This window comes from Tachyglossus aculeatus, chromosome 4, assembly GCF_015852505.1.
Source record: "Tachyglossus aculeatus isolate mTacAcu1 chromosome 4, mTacAcu1.pri, whole genome shotgun sequence".
NCBI classification, from domain to species: Eukaryota; Metazoa; Chordata; class Mammalia; order Monotremata; family Tachyglossidae; genus Tachyglossus; species Tachyglossus aculeatus.
This window is the reverse complement of record NC_052069.1, coordinates 111,696,466-111,717,276: the sequence shown is the minus strand read 5'-3', so window position 1 is coordinate 111,717,276 and position 20,811 is coordinate 111,696,466. Positions and strand designations below refer to the sequence as shown.

The 20,811-nt window shown below is 44.8% G+C and overlaps 1 protein-coding gene and 1 pseudogene across 3 annotated transcripts in view; both read right to left on the bottom strand.

The window, feature by feature from the left end:
• CCDC180 (coiled-coil domain containing 180) overlaps positions 1-12,357 on the bottom strand; it is a 57,871-nt gene extending 45,514 nt beyond the window's left edge. For all 3 annotated transcript variants that reach the window (XM_038745272.1, XM_038745274.1, XM_038745273.1), the window contains exons 1-9: positions 12,302-12,357; positions 10,720-10,843; positions 7,338-7,528; positions 6,694-6,782; positions 5,525-5,634; positions 3,969-4,097; positions 3,708-3,818; positions 3,473-3,568; positions 1,397-1,560 (exon numbers count right to left, since the gene is read on the bottom strand). In XM_038745272.1, the coding sequence (XP_038601200.1) occupies positions 1,397-1,560; positions 3,473-3,568; positions 3,708-3,818; positions 3,969-4,097; positions 5,525-5,634; positions 6,694-6,782; positions 7,338-7,528; positions 10,720-10,797 (968 nt within the window). In that variant the 5' untranslated portion in view covers positions 10,798-10,843; positions 12,302-12,357. The remainder of the gene's footprint in view (positions 1-1,396; positions 1,561-3,472; positions 3,569-3,707; positions 3,819-3,968; positions 4,098-5,524; positions 5,635-6,693; positions 6,783-7,337; positions 7,529-10,719; positions 10,844-12,301) is intronic.
• A 5,335-nt stretch (positions 12,358-17,692) lies between these two features.
• LOC119927125 lies at positions 17,693-18,639 on the bottom strand (annotated as a pseudogene).
• Positions 18,640-20,811: the final 2,172 nt, after the last annotated feature.

The window sequence follows — 20,811 nt, the reverse complement described above, 5'->3', positions numbered from 1 at the left end:
GTTTATGGAGATTGTACGCAGGGAACATGTCTACCCAGTTTTTTTGTTAAAATAGTATTTGTTCATTCAGTCATTCAATTGTATTTATTGAGTGCTTACTGTGTGCACAGCGCTGCACCAAGTGCTTGGGAGAGTACAATACAACAATAAACAGACACATTCGCTGCCCACAACAAGCTTACACTTTAGAGAGGGGGAGACAGACATTAATATAAATAAATAAGTTATGTGCATAAGTGCTGTGGGGCTGGGATGGGAGATGAACAAAGGGAGTAAGTCAGGGTGTCGCAGCAGGGAGTGGGAGAAGATGAAAGGGGGGCTTAGTCAGGGAAGGCCACTTGGAGAAGCAGCGTGGCTCAGTGGAAGTCAAAGCGTGGCTTTGAAGTCAGGGGTCAGGGGTTCAAATCCCTGCTCCGCCAATTGTCAGCTGTGTGACTTTGGGCAAGTCACTTAACTTCTCTGGGCCTGCCTCAGTTACCTCATCTGTAAAATGGGGGTTAAGACTGTGAGCCCCCTGTGGGACAACCTGATCATCTTGTAAACTCCCCAGCGCTTAGAACAGTGCTTTGCACGTAGTAAGCACTTAATAAATGCCATTATTATTATTATGTGCCTTTAAAAAGGCTTTGAAACTGGGGAGAGTGATCATCTGTCCGATTTGAGGAGGGAGGGCAGTCCAAGCCAGAGGCAGGATGTGGGCGAGAGATCTGCGGCAAAATGTTCGAGGCACAGTGAGATGATTGGAATTAGAGGAGCAAAGTGTGTGGGCTGTGTTGTAATAGAAGAATAACAAGGGGAGGCAGGAGGGGGCAAGGTGTTTGAGTGCTTTTAAGCCAATGGTGAGGAGTTTTTGTTTGATGCAAAGGTGAATGGGCAATCATTGGAGCAGGGAAATATGTCCTGAACGTTTTTGTAGAAACATGATCTAGCAGAGTGAAGTATGGACTGGAGTGGAGAGAGACAGGAAGCTGAGAGGTCAGCAAGAAGGCTGATGCAGTAATCCAGGCATGATAGGGTGACTGCATTAACGTAGCGTACTTGTTAAGTGCTATGTGCCAGGCCCTAAGCACTGGGGGTGGCTGAAGTTAATCAGGTTGGACACAGTTCCTGTCCCAAAAGGGGCTCACAGTCTTAAGTCCCATTTTACAGATGATGTAACTGAGGCACAGAGAAGTGAAGTGGCCTGCCCAAAGTCACACAGCAGACAGTAGACTAGGGATTAGAGCCCAGGTCCTTCTGATTAGTACAGTGCTCTGCACATAGTAAGCGCTCAATAAATACGATTGATTGATTGATTGATTTCCAGGCCTGTGCTCTATCTGCCAGGACACTCTCCTCTTGTTGTATGGTTCTCTCCGCCCAGTCAGTGTTCAATACCACTGATGATGACTCAAACCTGAAGCTCTCAATTACTGCATCCTTCCTTATTGTCTTCCACGTCTTCACCTGGTCCTGCCACCTATGACGGTGAGCTAATTCCTTCTTCAGATCAGCCTCCGTCAAATGAAGAATCAGTTTGGCGATGGCCCTCTGATTAGCCAGCAAGACTTGATTGATAATCTGTAGTTCAAAGAGCACATAAGGAGGTTAGCGTACATCAGGACACTCTAGGTTGCATTTGACAGCCTCTGAAGTGTTGGTGAAAGACAACAGGGAAGAAGAGAGCAACACTTAAAGTCCTGTGGTTAACAACACAGTTGGCTGGTCCTTGTTCACGGTGAAAGCCCACCATTAAAATATCAATGAGAGCCACTGGGAGATTAGATTTGTGTCAGGAGGCAGGCAGAAATTACTGACCAAGAAACAGCTACCTGAGTGTCAAGATTTTAAAGCCTCTATACCATCTCCCCATTTCACCTCTTCCCCAACCATCCTCTTCTTCTGTAAAAGCTAACTCAAAGTCCAGATCTAGCTCCAGCTATCAGACCACCAGACACACCAAAAACACATCTCCTCCAAGAGTTCTTCCCCAACTAAGCCCCCATTTTCCTCTTCTTTCACTCTCTTCTGCATCACCCTTGAACTAGGGTTTATACCCTTTAGCCATCTCTCTCTCAGTCCTATAGCACTGATGTGCATATCCATAATTTAATTTGTTTATATTACTATGTCTCCCCCTCTAGACTGCTCCTTGTGGACCGAGAATGTGTCTATCTGTTACACTGTATTCTCCCAAGCACTTAATACAGTAACCTGCACACAGTAAGCGCTCAATAACTATGATTATGCTCATAGTTATTGAGCGCTTACTGTGTGCAGGACACTGTACTAACCACTTGGGATGTACAAGTCGGCAACATATAGAGATGGTCCCTACTCAACAACGGGCTCACAGTCTTGATAGATAAATACAGGAACATGGAGTTCAGTGGCTCTTTCAGGCTTTTGAGGAGTCTTCATGAATCCAAGGGCTTAGTACAGTGCTCTGCACAAAGTAAGCGCTTAATAAATACAATTGAATGAATGAATTCAAGGTAAGATCCTTTGGGGTAGGTTAGAGTTAGGGACAGAAAAGGCAACAACATGGTTGAAGAAGAGGGATGCAAGGGGGAGGAAGTTACCTTCAAAACAGTTTCACAATCACTGTGGTAGCAATGATTAAGTTTGCATGCATGTGCCTGGTTAACATAAATCAACACCTACTCAATTTCCATTTGGTTACATTGGTTTAGAATAGCAGTTCCCAGATGTTATCTGAGAAGATAAGAGCTGGAGTAATATTTCTGGCTTATTTGACAAATTTATCTAGTCATCACTTACCAATTTGTTATTGGGTGTGGAATACCTCTTTTAATGGTTATCAGCTGGATGTAAAATTTCATAATGCAAGTTTATAAGATTTAATAGGACAGTTCAAAGAAAAATTGTAAAGAAATAAGAATTGATGTAGTCAGCAATGCAATTAATTCATTCAATGCTTTTATCTGTTTTCTTCTTAAATGAATAACAGATTCAAGTGCAATACAATTGTTCTGACATTATAAATAAGCCCCCACTTTTTTTAATGGTACTTGTTAAATGCCGTACTAAGCACTGGGCTAGATACAAGAAAATCAGGTTGGATACAGTCTTCTGTCTCACATAGGTCACGGTTTTAAGCCCCATTTTATAGATGAGGTGTCCGAGGCACGGAGAAGTTAAGTGACTTGCCCAAAGTCAAACAGCTGACAATTGGTGGAGTCGGAATTTGAACCCATGACCTCTGACTCCTAGGCCTGGACTCTTTCCACTAAGCTACGCTGCTTCATATTGGCAAATAAATACTATAAACTATTTTAAATGGTAGGGTAAGGATTCCTTCCCCATTTGGCTCATCATCCCCTCCACAAAAAATTCCCTGCCCTTGAAGAGTTTACCTTCTGGGCCAAAGATGAGAGAAGGGATGAATTCAACAAGACTGAATCCGCAGAAGTACATATAAATCATAGTATCATCCAATAAGGTTGGAAAAATTGCTAAGAAAGCGACTAACCATGGCTTCTTTATGTATCAGTCGGTAAACATCAGGAGGCATAAGATAAGAAATTTCTTCTAGAATCTTTGTATATTTCTTCAGCACCACTTTTATCTGAAATTACAAAATTCAGGAACATAAAATTTCAAATACTTGCCTCTAGAAATGACCTAGTGAAGGGAGGGGGACCGTATTCAGTTTTAACAAAAATAATAAAAAAAATTGGGTCCCAGTCACTGAAGCTGCAGCTCACCTTCTCCATTCGAGCTGCTTCGACATTATTTAATGCTTCATCCACCTCTTTAATCCACTGCCTTCTTTTCAAGGATTCCTGGGCTATGCTATTCCATAACTCCCCTAAGCCCTGGAAAAAGAGTCAGCTGCAAATCATTGAGGGGAAGGCATAGATACAGCAGATGTTGGAAACAGAAGGAGGAAGTACGAGAGAAACGGTGAGGCCGGAATTCTAGGGAAATGGGTGGGTCGGGGGGAAGGACAGGACACAGATTCTCACCTCAGTTGTGAGGGTGCCCAGTTCCTCGTTACTTTCCATCTTCTCGAAAAGAAGCTGAATCGTTTCATCCGATTCAGACAGCTTTGTCAAAAACACCTTTCCAGGCTCCAGGACGGTGGATTCCATTTCCTAAAACCAGCAAGAAAGACAGTGAGCTGCCACAACCTATCTAGACCCTCTACGCTCATTGTGAGCATTAATTCATTCATTCAGTCGTATTTATTGAGCGCTTACTGTGTGCAGAGCACTGTACTAAGCGCTTGGGAAGTACAAGTTGGCAACATATAGAGACGATCCCTACCCAACAGTGGGGGCAGGGAATGTGTCTGCCAAATCTGTTGCACTGTACTCTCCCAAGTGCTTAGTACAGTGCTCTGCACATAGTGAGTGCTCAATAAATACCATTGATGATGAGAATGGAGCAGCATGGCCTAGTGACAAGAGCACGGGCTTGGGAGTCAGAGGTCATGGGTTCTAATCCTGGTTCCGCCACTTGTCTGCCGTGTGACCTTGGGCAAGTCACTTAACTTATCTGTGCCTCAGTTGCCTCATCTGTAAAATGGGGATTGAGACTGCGAGCCCCCCGTGGGACTGTCTGATTACGTTGTATTTACCCCAGGCTTAGTACATTGCTGGGCACATGGTAAGCCCTTAACAAATACCACAATTATTATTATTACTATACACCTGAGTCATACTCCTCCAGTGGGCCCATAATCTTCTTTATTATTAACCACTCAATATCCAAAGTGAGCAGAGCACTTCATAATCAATCAATTGTATTTATTGAGCAGTGTAGCGCACTATTCTAAGTGCTTGGGAGGGTACTATATAACAGTATAACAGAGTTGGTAGACAATAAACTGTTCCCTGCCCACAATGAGCTTACAGTCTAGAGAACTAGAACTCCATAAGGGAGAGAACTAAGAGAACTAGAACTACTAGACCGTATAGTACTTGAAGAAATAGATATGGTCCCTGTTCTCTAGGAGTTTACAATCTCATAGGGGAGACAATCTCTAAATTGGTCACCTGTTGAATCAGCAAAAATGTGTGATTATTTACACAAAAATGAGTTGAGAAGGTGCTGTAGGTCACATGGTGTACTGGAGAATTGGATAATCAGAGCGCCGAACAAGGTAGGAGGCTGTGATTTGAAGGAATAGAAGATGAGCTCTGGCAAATAATAATTTAGTGTTACCAGGAAGCTGATGAATGGAAAAGGGGCAACTGGACCAAGGTGGGGAGGCGGGAGATGAGAGAGGGAGGGTCACTAAGAGGGCAGACTTGACAAAACTGAATAGTGCCCGCTGAGGTGTGACAATAGATGAGAGTGCATATCTGTAATTTATTTATATTAATGTCTGTCTCCTCCTTTAGACTGTAAGCTCGTTGTGGGCAGGGGATGTGTCCGTTTATTGTTATACCGTACTCTCCCAAGCGCTTAATACATTGCTCTGCACACAGTAAGTGCTCAATAAACACGACTGACTGACTGGCTGTCAGGGACTCAGCCAACTGATAAAAAAATCTGTGAAAGCGAGTGATGTTCTCACCATCCCTATCTGGGTCATTTCCTGCTCAAAGGCAGTCACTGCAGCCTCATGGCGGCTCTTTCTGTGGTTCTCCAGCCAGTCAATGATATTGCTGTTGATCTTCTCTGGAACTGCAGTGAAAAGAGGAGAAGAGGAGGTTCAGTGGATACATGAATCTACACCAACGTGAATTAAATCCAAGGAAAAGATTGCCTTTGCCCTGTTTTAGGGCTTCGGTGAACAGAAGAGAGCTGTGGATTAGGACATGCTCAAGTCACTTAACCTCTCTTCTGTTTTCTCAACTGCAAAAGCTCCTTCTAGACTGTAAGCTTGTTATGGGCAGGGACGGTGTTATATTTTACTCTCCCAAGTGCTTAGTACAGAGCTCTGCACACAGTAACTACTCAATAAATAAATATCACTGATGGATTGACTGGCAGCACAAACTACTTTGGATTAATATTGTTGCTTATCGTTACCTAAGAGAGTTAGCAAACAAAAAAACACACACAAATCATACATTCATCAATATCCACAATACTAAATTATTATTACTATTGTAGTATTTATTAAGCACTGACTTTGGATTGAAGCACTATGCTAAACATTCAGGAAAAGATACAAAATCATCAGAGTGGACACTGTCCCAGTCCCACAGTCAGAAGGCTCACAGAGAAGTAAGGAAAAGCAAGGTATTTTATCCATGTTTTATAGAGGAGGAAACTGAGGTACCGACAGTTGACTTGACCAAGGTCACATAAAAGGCAAGTGGCAGAGCTGGACTGAAACCCAGGTCTCCTGTCTCCCCTAATCTCTTTCCACTAGGTCATGCTGCCTCTCATCTGGTAATTTGAAAAGGGATATTTTCAAAGGGGGAGAAAAGGTAAAAATCCTAAATTAAACAGGGCTTCATTTGAGTTTCCCAAACTATGGATATGATTTCAATTATTTAACTCACAAGTTATTTTAAAACATTTCTTCTCTGTAGTGATTAATCGAACATGCAATCTCCAGTGGTTAAGAATACACAGTCAGACTGAGCAATTAGAAGGATCAAAATGGGTCTGTTCATATTTTAATATTTTCTATTTGTAAACTCTTGAAAAAATATATGCCAGGGCTCTCCCTAAAACAGGTGGATTTTGAAGATCTAATAGAGGACAGATTTACCAATACAATAATTGATTTACCAATACTATCGGCCAGGCCTCTGACTTCTCGAGCTGCAATTGTATCTTCACTTTCTTGAGCCTTTTTAATGGCAGATTTTTTGATTTCCCTGAAACAGACAAACAGGAGATAATTTAAAGCCTAACTGTACAATAACTACCATTCACAAGTATATCTTTAACACTAAAGACTATCAGCCAGGATTGTAGGTGTGCCTGAATCAACAGCATTCACAATGTAGTTGTTCAATAACTGTTAACTATGTTCCACTACATTTCCCTAAAGCACCAAGACTAGGAAAGTAAGGAAAACATTAATTTTCTCACTTGAAGAGGACCAAGGGGATATATTTCATTATTAGAATAACCAGGATATTTACTGATAAGCCAAAATTAGAAGAAAATGCAAACTTTATGTGGTACGGTTCTGTTACGAAAGACGTTACTCATACAAATCAACAATTTAGATTCTGGGTTTCATGGAATTGTAAAATGGACTTCAGTGACAGCAAAGCCTGGCTTCAATGAAGTCCATTTTACAACTCTGTGAATTCAACACATTTGAAAAGAAAATATTTTAAAGGGCTTGCTGTGCTCCCTTGCTTTTAAAAAAAAAAGTAAAGCATGACAAAGAAACTTCAAGACATACTATGCTCCAAGTCTACCTGTACAAAACAGGGTTTTCTGTGATGCCATCATTGGGTAGCCCCTGTACCCATGATTGCTGGCGATCAGATAATAACTTCCCAGGTGGTGCTTCAAAATTCCTGATCAGGGGCACCTTCCTACTAGTTAAGCGATAAGGATTCTCTGCTGCCTTTTTTCTGGTTTCTGCCAGGGAATGAACCAGCCGCACCTGCGTAAGAACAAACACGAAAAATTAGAATTTTCTGGCAAGTCCTTAGCAACCTGAGGCTTTGATGGTTTTTATCAATTTGGGAAAAGCTCTTTATTAGGAATCTCATAGATATAAAATAAGTTTACCCTTCATGTACAAAGAGACAAAACAGCAAACAGCAAATGTAACTGTGCAATGAAGAAACATCTTTATAGATGGGATAGTCAGACCTGTTAGTACTACATCAGCCTTTCCAGCCACAGACACACTCCTTGGTAAATTATTTCACATCAGGGATGTTCTCTTCAAATATAAAGGAAACTCTACATGGGGAACAAAATTAGAACTCAGAACCTCTGATCCACAAAGGTCACTCTTTGGCTGCATTTACCCAAAGTATATGGCAGAGCTGGAAACTGACCTAAGGACTCTGCCCTTCTCAGCCATTGCCTATCCACCTGACTACATCCTCTCCAAAAAAGTGAGAGTCTGAATGGTAAAAGCCATGCGGTCTCAAAGTGGGCATGAAAAAAGGAAGCAGCATAGCCTAGTGGAAAAAGTGCAGGCCTGGGAAGCAGAGGCCCTGGGTTCTAATCCTAGTTCTGCCACTTACCAGCTGTGTGATCTTGGGCAAGTCGCTTCACCTTTCTGTGCCTCAGTTCCCTCATCTGCAAAATGGAGATTCAATACCAGTTCTGACTCCTACTTACTCTGTGGGCCTCATGTGGGATCTGATTATTCTGGGTCTACCCCAGCACTTAGGACAGTGCTTGGCACGGTCTCAACACCAATCTTCGCTACTGAACTCAACTCACTCACTCCCCTATCCCTTCATCGAACTCGTACAACCAACTCACAGCCCTCGATCATCTACACAGTCTGCCTCCTTCACTGTTGCGCCCGAGCCACAGGGCGCTGCTGGCTGAAATCTAAATATCAGACTGACTTTGTCCACTTCAAGTTTATCCTTGCTTGTTTCAACTCTGCCTGGCAAAACTATTTCTCTATCCTTACTGACACCCATGACCATCGCCCTCGCCAGTTGTTCCAAACATTTAACTCCCTCCTCAGGCCCTCTGCCCCCCGATTCCTCCCTCCTTTGCCCCCAGTGACCTTGCCACCTACTCTATTAAAAAAATTGGCACCATCAGGTGTGAGCTCTCTAAAATTGCCCCTACCCCTCCTCAGTCCCTCCCCCTTAAAACCCCCTCTTCAACTCTCCCATCCTTCCCAGCTGTATCTCTAGAGGAGATCTCCTGGCTCCTCTCAAAAGCCACATGTGCTTCAGACCCCATTCCTTCACAGTTTATCGAAACTCTTGACCCGTCTCTTCTTCCCTCCTTAACAGCCACCTTCAACCATTCATGCTCCAACGGCTTCTTCCCCACTGCTTTGAAACATGCCCATGTCTCCCCATCCTAAAAAAAAACCCCTCCCTTGACCCCTCGGCTCCCTCCAGTTATCACTCCATCTCCCTCTTGCCATCCCTCTCCAAACTCCTTAAGTGAGCTGTCTACACCAGCTGTCTCAGATTTTCTCCTTGACCCACTCCAATCTGGCTTCTGTCCCCTTCATGCCACAGAAACCTTCCTCTCAAAGGTAACCAATGATCTCCTTCTTGCCAAACCCAACGCCCTCTACTCCATCCTAATCCTCTTTGACCTCTCAGCTGCCTTTGACACTGTGGGCCACCCCCTTCTCTTGGAAACGTTATCCAACCTTGACTTCAATGACTCTGTTCTCTCCTGGTTCTCCTCTATCTCTCTAAAGGTTCATTCTCAATCTCCTTAGCAGGTTCCTCCTCTGCCTCCCACCCCCTAATTTTGGGGGTCCCTGAAGGTTCAGTTATGGGTCCCTTTCTATTCTCCATCTATACCCACTCCCTGGGAGAACTCATTCACTCCCTTGGCTTCAACTACCACTTCTATGCAGATGATACCCAAGTCTACATCTCCAGCCTGGATATCTCTCCCTCTCTGCAGCCTCACATCTCCTTCTGCTTTCAAGTCATCTCTCCTTGGATGTCCTCCCGTCATTTCACACTTAACATGTCCAAAACAGAACTCCTTATCTTCACACACAAAACCCTGCCCACTCCCCTGGCCCAACTTTCCCATCACTGTAGACAGCACCACCATCCTTTCTGTCTCACAAACCCGTAATCTTGGCGTTATCCTTGACTCCTCTCTCTCATTCAACCCACATATTCAATCCATCCCCAAATCCTGTAGTTCTCACCTTCACAAATCTGCCCATTCATCTTCATCCAAACTGCTATCACATTAGTACAATCACTCATCCTCTCCTGCCTGGATTATTGCATCAGCCTCCTTGCTGACCTCCCAGCCTTCTGCCTCTCCTCACTCCAGGCCATACTTCACTCTAATGCCCGGATAATTTTTCTACAAAAACAGTCAGGACAGGCCATCCCCCTCCTCAAAAAACTCTAGTGGTTGCTCACCCACCTCCGTGTCAAACAAAAACTCCTCACCATTGGCTTTAAAGGACTCCATCACCTCCCCTCTGTTACTCTCCTTCTACAACCCAGACTGCACACTTCGATCCTCTGGTGCTAACCTTTTCACTGTGCCTCGATCTCACCTGTCTTGCTGCCAACCCCTGGGCTATATCCTGCCTCTGTCCTGAAATGCCCTTCCTCCTCAAATCCAACAGACAATTACTCTTCACCTCCCTCTGCCCCCCCCTCCCCCCCCGTTCAAAGCCTTATTGAAGGCAAATCTCCTCCAAGAGGTCTTCCCAGACTGTCCCACTTTTCCTCATTTCCCACTCCCAAATGAGTTGCCTTTACTTGCTCCCTTTGCTCCTCTCTCCTCCCAACCCCATAAAACATGTTCATATCTGTCATTTTATTTATTTGAATTGATGTCTCTCTCCCCATCTAGACTGTAAACTCATTTTGGGTAGGGAACGTCACCGTTTTTTGTTGTGTTGTACTTTCCCAAGCACTTAGTACAATGCCTTGCAGATACTAAGCACTCGATAAATACGATTGAATGAATATAGTAAGCACTTAAAAATACCATAATTATCATTATTATGAAAATACTTATTGGACAATCACTGGAGCTTTTCAGGCTCTTTATGGACATTTTCACATTTTAATAATACAGGTCAATCGATCTGGAATGTATTTCAAAACATACACATTTACGTCCATTCTCCAGTACAAAGTATTATTGATTTGGTACCTCATCATCAAAAATCTGTCTGTAGACTTCCCCACCATCGATTACGGTCACTTTTCCCACCTTGGCCAGGTTGGCCATGTTCTGTCTGCTTAATTTCTGCTGCCGTCCCAAGCCGCTGAAAGCACTGAAGTGATTTTAAGAAAATAAAATAAAGATGGCAATCAATACGTGGGAAAAAAGTGGAAAAATCAGAGATCTGGAGGGGCAAAACAAAGGGCAGAGAAGAGATCGGGAGCTTGGGTTCTTCTGGATCTGGGGATGGAGCAGAGGCCTCCTAAAAAGTAGCCCTCCCTAAAATCCCCCTTCCCACCCCCATTAAGACTGTAAGCCCCATGTGGGATTAGGGTCTGTGTCCAACCCGATTTGCTTGAATCCACCCCAGCGCTTAGTACAGTGCCTGACACATAGTAAGCACTTAACAGATACTATTATTGTTGTTACAATTTAGGGGCTGAGCCTGGGAACATCCGTGGTCGGGGAGGGGAGTAAGTCTGGATTTGGAGCGCTCAGGCTCCGTGCCGAGGGCCCCGGGCTCCGGGAGTTGGGGCAGGAGGAAGAAGAAGAGGAGGAGGAGACGACAGGGGAGGGGAGAGGATCGAGGAACCGCCCTGCATTCATTCATTCATTCATTCATTCAATCGTATTTATTGAGCGCTTACTGTGTGCAGAGCACTGTACTAAGCGCTTGGAAAGTAGTACAAGTTGGCAACATATAGAGACGGTCCCTACCCAACAGCGGGCTCACAATCTAGAATTGGGAGACAGACAACAAAACAAAACATGTGGACAGGTGTCAAGTCATCAGAACAAATAGAATTAAAGCTAAATGCACATCATTAACAAAATAAATAGAATAGTAAATATGTACAAGTAAAATAAATATTGTAATAAATCTGTACAAACATATATACAAGTGCTGTAGTGGGGGAAGGAGGTAAGGCGGGGGATGGGGAGGAGGAGAGGCAAAAGGGGGCTCCGTCTTTGCCAGCAGTGTGTTGTTCTAGTTTTTTTTTTTTTTAATGGTCTTTGTTAAACTCTTACTACATGTCAAGGACCGTTATGAGCGCTGAGATAGACACAGGTTTATCAAGGTGGACACAATCCCTGTCCCACAGGGTGCTCACAGTTAAGTTCATTCATCATGCGTTGAGTCAGAGGTCATGGGTTCAAATCCCGGCTCCGCCAATTGTCAGCTTTGTGACTTTGGGCTTTTGGCAAGAGCCCGGGCTTGGGAGTCAGAGGTCATGGGTCTAATCCCGGCCACTTGTCAGCTGTGTGACTTTGGGCAAGTCACTTCACTTCTCTGTGCCTCAGTTCCCTCATCTGTAAAATGGGGATGAAGACTGTGAGCCCCACGTGGGACAATCTGATCAGCTTGTAACCTCCCCAGCGCTTAGAACGGTGCTTTGCACATAGTAAGCGCTTAATAAATGTCATCATTATTATTCATCCATCCTTCCATCCATCCATCCATCCATCCATCCATCTATTCATTCATCCACTCAATCGTATTCGTAGTGAGCGTTTGGGAGAGGAAAAAGTAAGGATAAACGGAGCCATCCGGCGGCCCCAAGGAGCTCACGGTGGGCGGCGGTCGGAGGGAGGACCCAGGCTCCCGGGTTTCCGAGCCGGAGAGCGGAGGACCAGGCTGCGCGTCTTTGCCATGGCAACCCGGGATGCAGAGCTCTCCGCTCTCGCGAGAGTTGGCAGCTTCTCCCCCCCCCCCCCCCTTTTCGGGTCCAGCGGTGCACCGCCGCCCTCTGCCGGCTGCAAAGAGAATAATAATCATTAGAACGATGGCATTTGTTAAGCGCTCACTATGTGCCAAGCACTGTTCTAAGCGCTGGGGGAGATACAAGGTCATCAGGTTGTCCCACGCGGGGCTCACAGTCTTCAGCGTGGCTCAGTGGCAAGAGCCCGGGCTTGGGAGTCAGAGGTCATGGGTCCCCTTCCTTCCTTTCCCACTCGTCCCCCTCTCCATCCCCCTCATCTTACCTCCTTCCCTTCCCCACAGCACCTGTATATATGGATATATGTTTGTACATATTTATTACTCTATTTATTTATTTATTTTACTTGTACATATCTATTCTATTTATTTTATTTTGTTAGTATGTTTGGTTTTGTTCTCTGTCTCCCCCTTTTAGACTGTGAGCCCACTGTTGGGTAGTGACTGTCTCTATATGTTGCCAACTTGTACTTCCCAAGCGCTTAGTACAGTGCTCTGCACACAGTAAGCGCTCAATAAATACGATTGATTGATTGATTAATCCCGGCCACTTGTCAGCTGTGTGACTTTGGGCAAGTCACTTCACTTCTCTGTGCCTCAGTTCCCTCATCTGTAAAATGGGGATTAAGACTGTGAGCCCCTCGTGGGACCACCTTGATTACCTTGCACCCCCCCCCCCCCGCCCCCCAGCGTTTAGAACAGCGCTTGGCACATAGCAAGTGCTTAACAAATACCAACATTATTGTTATTATTATTATCCCTATTTTACAGATGAGGTCACTGAGTAACAGAGAAGTTAAGTGACTTACCCAAGGTCACACTGCTGACAATCAATCAATCAATCAATCAATCGTATTTATTGAGCACTTACTGTGTGCAGAGCACTGTACTAAGCGCTTGGGAAGTACAAGTTGGCAACATATAGAGACGGTCCCTACCCAACAGTGGGCTCACAGTCTAAAAGTGTGGAGGAGTCAGGATTAGAACCCACGATCTCTGACTCCCAAACCCAGGCTCTTCCCACTAAACCAGGCTGCTTCTCCTTACCCCGTCCTACATCCTTCCTCCAGGGACAGAGACATCGATAAATCCTTGGTCCCCAAACGACCCATCCTTTAGCTATTCTTACCTTTACATCCCAACAGTTTCAGATCCCAGAGACTCAATCAATGAATCAATCAATCGTATTTATTGAATCCTTAATACGGTTTTACTACTACTTGTCAAGAAGCAGCGTGGCTTAGTGGAAAGAGCCCGGGCTTGGGAGTCAGAGGTCATGGGCTCTAATCCTGGCTCCCCCACTAGTCAGCTGTGTGACCTGGGGCAAGTCACTTCACTTCTCTGTGCCTCAGTTACCTCATCTGTAAAATGGAGATTAAGACTGTGAGCCCCATGTGGGTCAACCTGATAACCTTGTATCTACCCCAGCGCTTAGAACAGTGCTTGGCATATTGTAAGCGCTTAACAAATACCATTATTATTATTATTATTATTATTATTTAAAGCACAGTACTAAGCGCTTGGGAGAATACAAGAACTGTAACACAATGAGCGGACAAGTTCCATAACGAGGTTACAGTCTAGAGGAGGAGATGGACATAAACATGAATAAATAGTAATTATTAACAATAATAATGATATGTGTTAAGCGCTTACTATGTGACAGGCACTGTAAGATGCGCTGGAGTAAATACAAGCAAATCGAGTTGGACACAGTCCCTGTACCATGTGGGGTTCACAGTCTCAATCCCCATTTTACAGATGAGGTCACTGAGGCACAGGGAAGTGAAGAGATTAGCCCAAGGTCACACGGTAGACACATGGAAGGAAATAATTTGCTCATAATGATATGAATGAATAAGTAATTATAATCAGTAAGTAATCAGTAAACAAGTAATAATTTATAATATATAATTTAAAGATATGTACTTAAGGACTGTGGGGAGAATAGCAAGAGTCCAAAGGTCATAGATTGAAGTGCATAGAGGATGCAGAAGGGAGAGCAAGCAGGGGATGAGGGCTTAATTGCAGAAGACCTTTTGGAGGAGATGTGGCCTTAGTAAGGCTTTGAAGGTGGAGAGAATGGTGGTTTGGCATTTGTGGAGGGGGAGGAAGCTTGGAAGATTGGAGGGATAACTTGGGAAAGAGGTTGGCGGTGAGACAGATGAGATCGGGGCATGATGAGTAAGCTGGCACTAGAGGAGCGGAGTGTGTGGGCTGGGCTGTAGTAGATTAGTGAGGTGAGGTAGGGTGGGGCGAGCTGATTTAGTGCTTTAAAACCGATGATCAGGAGTTTCTGTTTGATGCCAAGGTGGATGGGCAGCTATTGGAGGTTCTTGAGGAGTGGGGAGACATGAACTGAACGTTTTCGTTGATAAATGATTCGTTCAGCAGAGTGAAGAAATGATGGGAGTGGGGAGAGACAGGAGGCCCGGAGGTCGGCGAGGAGGCAGATAATAATAATAATAATGGCATTTATTAAGCACTTACTATATGCAAAGCACTGTTCTAAGCGCTGGGGAGGTTACAAGGTGATCAGGTTGTCCCACGGGGGGGCTCACAGTCTTAATCCCCATTTTACAGATGAGTTAACTGAGGCCAAGACAAGGGAAGTGACTTGCCCAAAGTCACCCAGCTGACAAGCGGCGGAGTCAGGATTTGAACCCATGACCTCTGACTCCAAAGCCCGGGCTCTTTCCACTGAGCCACGCTGCTTCTGCAATAGTCAAAGTGGGATAGGATAAGTGCTTGGGTCAGCATGGTAGCAGTTTGGATGGAGAGGAAAGGGTGGATTTTAGCGGTGTTGTGAAGATAGGACCAACAGGATTTGGTAACAGATTGAATATGTGGATGGAATGAGAGAGATGAGTCGAGGTCAGCATTATGTACATACCTTTAAATTATATATTATAAATGACTTATTTATTCACATTAATGTCTGTTCCCCCCGCTCTACTGTAAACTCATTATGGACAGGGAACGTGTCTGCTAATTCTTTTGTACTGTTCTCTCCCAAGCGCTTAGTACAGTGCCCTGCACAAAGTAAGCACTCAATAAATGCCACTGATTGATTGAGGAGAGCTGGGACACTGAGACTGAGATTATTCTAATAGACATCCACAAAGACCTATGTCATTATTGCACACAAACATCTACAGAAGGGCCTCTCGGCCCTTTATAATGATAATAATGGTCTTTGTTAAGTGCTTACTATGTGCCAGGCACTGTACTAAGCGCTGGAGCAGATACAAGGTAATCAGGTTGGACACAGTCCCTGTCCCACCTAGGGCTCACAGTCTTAATCCCCATTTATAGATGAGGTAACTGAGGTACAGAGAAGTTAAGTGACTTGCCAAAGGTCACCCAGCTACTAGGTCACACTGCTTCCCTATTTTCCTGCATATTAAACCCCTCGATTAGAGTATAAGGCCTTGGTAGGTGGGGAATATGTCACCTGCTTATTCCACATTTCCCAAGTTCCTAGTACAAGACATGATTAGTCAAAAGTATATGGAAAAATGTCTGCTTCAATAGAATTCCCAGGCTTCATGGAAGATGGAAACCCCAGGGGGAAAAAATGGAGGGTGGAGGAGGAAGATTAAAGGATTGGAATATAAACAGGGACTTCATATTTACTTTTGACGAGCGTGAACTATTGATTTTAACACTTGCCAAGGTATCGAGAATTGACATTGGTAAAGGGCTTTGTTGAACTAATTAGACTAGCCAGAACAAAGTTCTGGCTTATAGTTATAGTAGGGAATTTATAGTTTAGTAGGGAAAAGGAAAATCTAATCAACACCAAATTTACTTTCCTATCTCACACTGTGCATGTTACTATAAGGATAGATTATAATTCATTTGTTTCACTTTTGCAGGTCTTGACTTTAGGTGGATTTGAGGCAAAAAAAATATTTAGATATTTCCAGGCCAAAACATCTAATCCCCTCTCACTTTTGACCCTCCGCACCCAAAACAAAATAAGATCTGAGTAAAATTTAGCTTTTAGAAAGCAGTAGATGAAATATTTACAGCAGTTTAAGGAACCATCATGATCAGACTTTTTTTAAAGTGGTATTTGTTAAGCATTTACTATGTGCCAGGCCCTGTACTAAGTAAGCACTGGGGTAGATACAAGATAATTGGTTTGGACTCCGTACAGGTCCCACCTAGAGCTCATAGTCTTAATCCTTATTTTATAGAGGAGGTAACCGAGGCACAGAGAAGTTAAGTGACTTTCCCAAGGTCACACAGGAGGCAAGTGGTAGAGCTGAGATCAGAACCAAGGTCCTTAGGCTCCAAGGTCTGTGTTCTTTCCACTAGGCCACTGTTTCTCTGACTATCTCCTTTTTTTATTCTAACTGGGAACTTCTCAGGGAGAAAACACGTCCTAACCAACAGTCTCCTCCATCTCCAGAAGCCTGGTAGTGTCAGATTAGATTGAGCATTCCTATCAGTGGGAGTGGTCACGTAACTCTGGAGAAGCTTCACTTTGGTTTCACTTATTGCCGGTTTTTGGTTCAGGTAACCAACAATGAAAAGCAGAAAGGAGACTCTCCTGGGTTCTATTCTCCTGTCCTTATTAATAATAATAATTATAATAATAATGATGGTATTTGTAAAGCACTCTTCTAAGTGCTGTGGTAGATACGAGGTAATCAGGTTGTCCCACTTGGGGCTCACAGTCTTAATCCCCATTTTACAGATGAGGTAACTGAGGCACAGAGAAGTTAAATAACTTGCCCAAAGCCACACAGCTGACAAGTGGCGTGGAAGGTCCCAATTTTAAATATTCCAAATAACATGAAAATGAGCTCTTCCATGGGAGAAAAGTTGGTGTGACCAATTTGAAAGCGGAACAGTCTGTTCATGCAATCTGCAAACAAGCAGTGAGATGAATCCCTTTCTAAAACGGATCAACAGCTAGCAGTTGATAAAAAAGGGATTAACTTGTCACATTAGTTCAAACTATTCATTCAATTGTATTTATTGAGTGCTTACTGTGTGCAGAGCACTGTACTAAGCGCTTGGGGAGGACAAGTAGGCAACATATAGAGACGGTCCCTACCCAACAGTGGGCTCACAGTCTACAAGATCTTCTGAATAAGCAGGAAATGGGAATTACCTGAAGCAAGTTACATTCCTCCCTTTCAATTGATCACAAAGACAAGAAAAGGTAAAGCAGTGGAGAACCTTATATGTCCTAACATCAATCTTTCACCAATCCCTTCAAAAGGAAGGTTCTCATCTGTTCCAAATTTCAGCAGGGTTCTTTGGCACAGCAACATATCTCCATTTCTGAAGAATGGCCTGCCTTCCCAGAAATTGCTCCTTCCACATGTATTTTGGGAAAAGAACTTTGGTTGGTTTACGGTAAAGCAAATACCTTTTTGGATGGCATTAAGTGCTTGCACAGTGCTAAGCACTGGGGTGTATGCAAGTTAATCGGATTGGACACAGTCCCTGTCCCATATAGGGCTCACAGTCTAAATCCCCATTTTACAGATGAGATAACTGAGGCACGGAGAAGTTAAGTGGCTTGCCCAAGGTCACACAGCAGATGAGTGGCGAAGCCGGGATTAAAACCCAGGTCATTCTGACTTGCAGGCTTGTGTTCTATCCACTGGACCACACTGCTTCTCTTCTTGTTTAAGTGACTCCCATCTTGCCACATTGCTTCAGTTTTACTGCACTTGGCCATCATTATGGCTTGGTGATACTCTTTGGTGAGCTTGTAAACCTTGCTCACTGTTCCTCAAAAAAGGCCCCCAGTAGAGTAGAAGTCCCCCTCATCTGGGGAAATGTAGGCTTGAGACAAAGGCCGCCGCTCGAAGGTGAAGGATATCCGTTTGGCCCCGTAGCTGCCCGGGTGGAGAGTGCCAAACAGAGGGCTGAGAATCTCCACCCCGACATGGTCGCTGAGCTTCATATCTACGTCAGCACACACAAGAAAGTCTACTTCCCGGAGGAAGCGCTGCTAGGCAAAGTGGCTAATCATCTCCATGCGGAACGTGGATACATCCTGCCAACGGGCATAGTTGTGGACTTCCAGGGCCACCATCTTCCTTCCTTCTCGGAGGGGGATGGCAGGGACGGTCTGTGCAGATGTAATAATTCACTTTGTATCACATCGTGAACTGTCTCTCTGCAGTTTCCAGGAACAGTTTCAGGAAGACCACATAACTGCACATGAGATTTCGAGATGAGGTAGAGGCAACAATTTCAGGGTCACAAATAATTGGAAAAATACCTTCTGAAAAGCCACTGGACCATAATTCCATTACTTCAGGACTTTCTAAAATTGACTAACCTAATATGTGCCTATTAGAATCCTACAAGTCTTCTTAGATCAAAAGTGGAGCCACGTGGCTGTATGCTCACAAAGCAGGACCAACGCCAGCTATCCCGTGTTTAAGGCTACCAAAAAAAGATATTTGAACCCATGACCTCTGACTCCAAAGCCTGGGCTCTTTCCACTGAACCATGCTGCTTCTCTAACATAAGTCACTTAAGTCAGTCAACAGAATTCAGTGAGTGAGGACTCACTGTATATGTAGTACACATTGTAACACTCAAAAATACCATTTTAAAAATAATTGCCTTGAGGAATTCTTTTGGGTGAAAAGAAGGTTGGGGGAGTGGAAGGGGGGCGGTCATCATAGATCCCCTAACTCTCTTCTACGTGGGGAACTACGGCCCTACCGAGCCTGGGCGCTGGGAGGGAGGGCAGGGAAGTTGCTATAGCGATGGGATGGGGTAGCTTGTATCTACCTTAGAGGTTTGTACAGTCCCTGGCACATGGTAAGCACTTAACAAATACCGTAAAAAAGTGATCCATAAATGAGGGAAATCTTGCCCAGTGAGGCAGAGAAAAAGCCTAAACCACTTGATTTTTCTCACTTGTATTCTTTCACCCCTCTCCCTCCAGAGATGGAGATGGGGAATCCGCATTTATCTCTGCACTGGCCAGGAAAGGGACTGTGAAGTGGAAACTCCCGGAAGCGAATAGGTGAGGGGACTGAAGTAGGGATGCAGAAGGCTGTTTTTCCCCCTTTGGGATTTGGGTCAGAGGCGCTCCCTACGGAGTCACTGATGAACAAGGGTCAGAGCAGGGTTCGATCTCCGGGGGTCTGAGATCCGATACAGTGCAACCCCCGTTCATCCGAGTGTGTCAGGTAGAGCCAGGCTTCCTGTGCGGGCCGGGGGAGGAGGGGCAGGAAGATTACGGGGTACAAAGCCGGGATGCTGAAAACCATCAGCGACCCTCGGGTCAGCCAGACCGTAAGGCGGAGCAAACTGGGCAAAGACAGCAAAATGGGCCACAGAGCTGAGGCCGCAAGGCTGAGGCTGCAGAGCTGGGCTGCAGAGGTGGGCCACAGGACCCTTGGGGCCAGCAGCCCGCTCCCTCCAGACAAGGAAGGGAGCAAGGAATTCCGATCATTCTTTCTTCAGCCTTCCCGTTTTCCTCAAAAAATCCCTCCTTTTTGACTAGTCACACAACTGCTCTTCAATAAATTGTCCTGTACCCTGTGTCGTGGGGTTCATTGTGTCAGGGGGACGCAAAGAGGACAGAGTGGGAGGAGACTGTGAGCTCGCTGTAGGCAGGGAGTCAGCATGACGTACTGGATAGACCCTGGGCCTGAGAGTCAGAAAGTCATGAGTTTTAATGCCAGCTCCGCCATTTGTCTGCTGATTGACCTTGGACAAGTCACTTCACTTCTCTGGACCTCAGTTACCTCAACTGTAAAATGGGGATTGAGACTTTGAGCCCTACGTGGGACAGGCACTGTGTCCAACCCAATTTGCTTAGATCCACCCCAGCGCTGAGTACAGTGCCAGGCACATAGTAAGTGCTTAACGAATACCATCATTATTAATTAACATTGTCACCATTCATTGTTGTATTGTTCTTTCCCAAACGCTTAGTACAGCGCTCTGCACAGAGTAAGCACTTACTAAATACGATTGAGTGTATGAAGCTGTCGGCAGGCTGGTGGGAAGCAGCACAAACTGATGAGGCAACGAAGTAGGTGAATGGTACATTTACCACCTCCCACCACTGCCCACCACCCCCTACTACTGGGAAACAGCAAGATAGACCTCAAGACTGGGAACCAGGAGACCTGGGTTTTACTCCCTGCTTGCCTTTTGCCTGTTATGTGGCCTCCTTCCCTCACAGTGTATCTGCCTCAGCTCTAGGACAGTGGTCAGCACATAGTAAAATGCTACAAAAATCTCAATTATTATTACCCTGATCTACTCCTTCCACCAATCACTACCCCCAGCACTCGGGTTGAAACCCGGATTACCCACCTCGAATGTGGATTCTGGATGATAAATCCCTCTCCCATCGTCTTTCGGAT